Below are 1,191 nucleotides of genomic sequence, written 5' to 3' on the forward strand. Positions count from 1 at the left end.
TGGGAAGGTTCTGGGGGTGGAGGGTGGTGACGGCTGCACGATACGGCGACTGTTCTTCGTGCTCCTGACATGTACGTTTAAAGACGGTTAAGACAGGAAATGTTACGCTATTTGTATCTTAACACGATCCATCCACCAAACTCAGAGTGTGGGCTGGGTGGGGGTGTCAAATGCTCTCCCCAAAGCCTGGCAGTCCCAAGGGTGGGGCCCAGGGGCTCCAGGACCCAGCAAGTTCTGGCTTTTGACACGGAGACAGACCGTGGGATCCCTACCAACTCCATCTGGCAGAGAAGCAAGGGGTCCCCCGAAGTCACAGAGGCCACAGGCAGCCAGGCCGGGAGGACCTATCTCTAATCCACCGCCCCCAGCCCTGGTATCAGGACCTGCTGCCACCAACCTCGGGCAGCGTCTGGGGGCTGTGGCTCCCTGGGACAGGCAAAGGCAGGGAGGGAGACACGGTGGATGCCCCATGAGCACACCCAAACAGGAAGGCTCCGAGGTCTTCTTTTATTGCTATCTTCTGCTCAAATACCACTGGCGGCCCACGTCCAGGAAGGTGGCTTTAATAAAAAACAACCAGCCAGGAGCGGTGGCTCACGCCTGTCATCCCAGCACTTTGGGAGGCTGAGGCAGGAGGATTGCCCAAGTCCAGGGGTTTGAGACCAGCCTGGGCAACTTGGCAAGACCTCATCTCTACGATAAATCGAAAAATTAGCCAGGCGTGGTGGCGCATGCCTGTGGTTCTAGCTCCTTGGAAGGTTGAGGTGGAAGGATCGCCGGAGCCCAGCAGGTTAAGGCTGCAATGGCCGTGAGAGTGCCACTGCGCTCCCACCTGGGCAACAGAGTGAGACTCTGACTCAAAACAAATAAACAAACAAAATAATCCCCCAAACCAGAAAGCTCTGTCTGTAACTCCATCTCGTTCAGCGGTCCTCCCCCCAACCACTTTCTGCTGTCGCCTGAGCCAGGCTCCCGACCCACCGGTCTTCCCTTGACCAGGCTCTTACCGGCGGCACTTTCGTGGCAGAACCTGGGGTCGGGGGCCCATCATCCCTTGGCAGCAATGGTCCGTTGGGCTCCATTTCCTTTCCTGCAAGAGAGTGGCCGGTGTGAGGACCCAGGCAGGTATGGTTGGCAGGGCCGGGCTCCCCAGGCCGGTGGCCCGGGGGGGGGCTGGCCCAGGGGGGGGGG

At 59.3% G+C, this 1,191-nt stretch overlaps 1 protein-coding gene across 1 annotated transcript in view; it reads right to left on the reverse strand.

Annotated features, from left to right (window-relative positions):
* Positions 1 to 1,191, reverse strand: part of OSBPL5 (oxysterol binding protein like 5) — a 29,484-nt gene that overhangs the window by 25,775 nt on the left and 2,518 nt on the right. The window contains exon 2 of the mRNA XM_008060305.2: positions 1,008 to 1,090. Within this exon, the coding sequence (XP_008058496.1) occupies positions 1,008 to 1,090 (83 nt within the window). The remainder of the gene's footprint in view (positions 1 to 1,007; positions 1,091 to 1,191) is intronic.

This window comes from Carlito syrichta, unplaced genomic scaffold (assembly GCF_000164805.1).
Source record: "Carlito syrichta isolate Samal-C Ts95f unplaced genomic scaffold, Tarsius_syrichta-2.0.1 Scaffold304589, whole genome shotgun sequence".
Taxonomy (NCBI): Eukaryota; Metazoa; Chordata; class Mammalia; order Primates; family Tarsiidae; genus Carlito; species Carlito syrichta.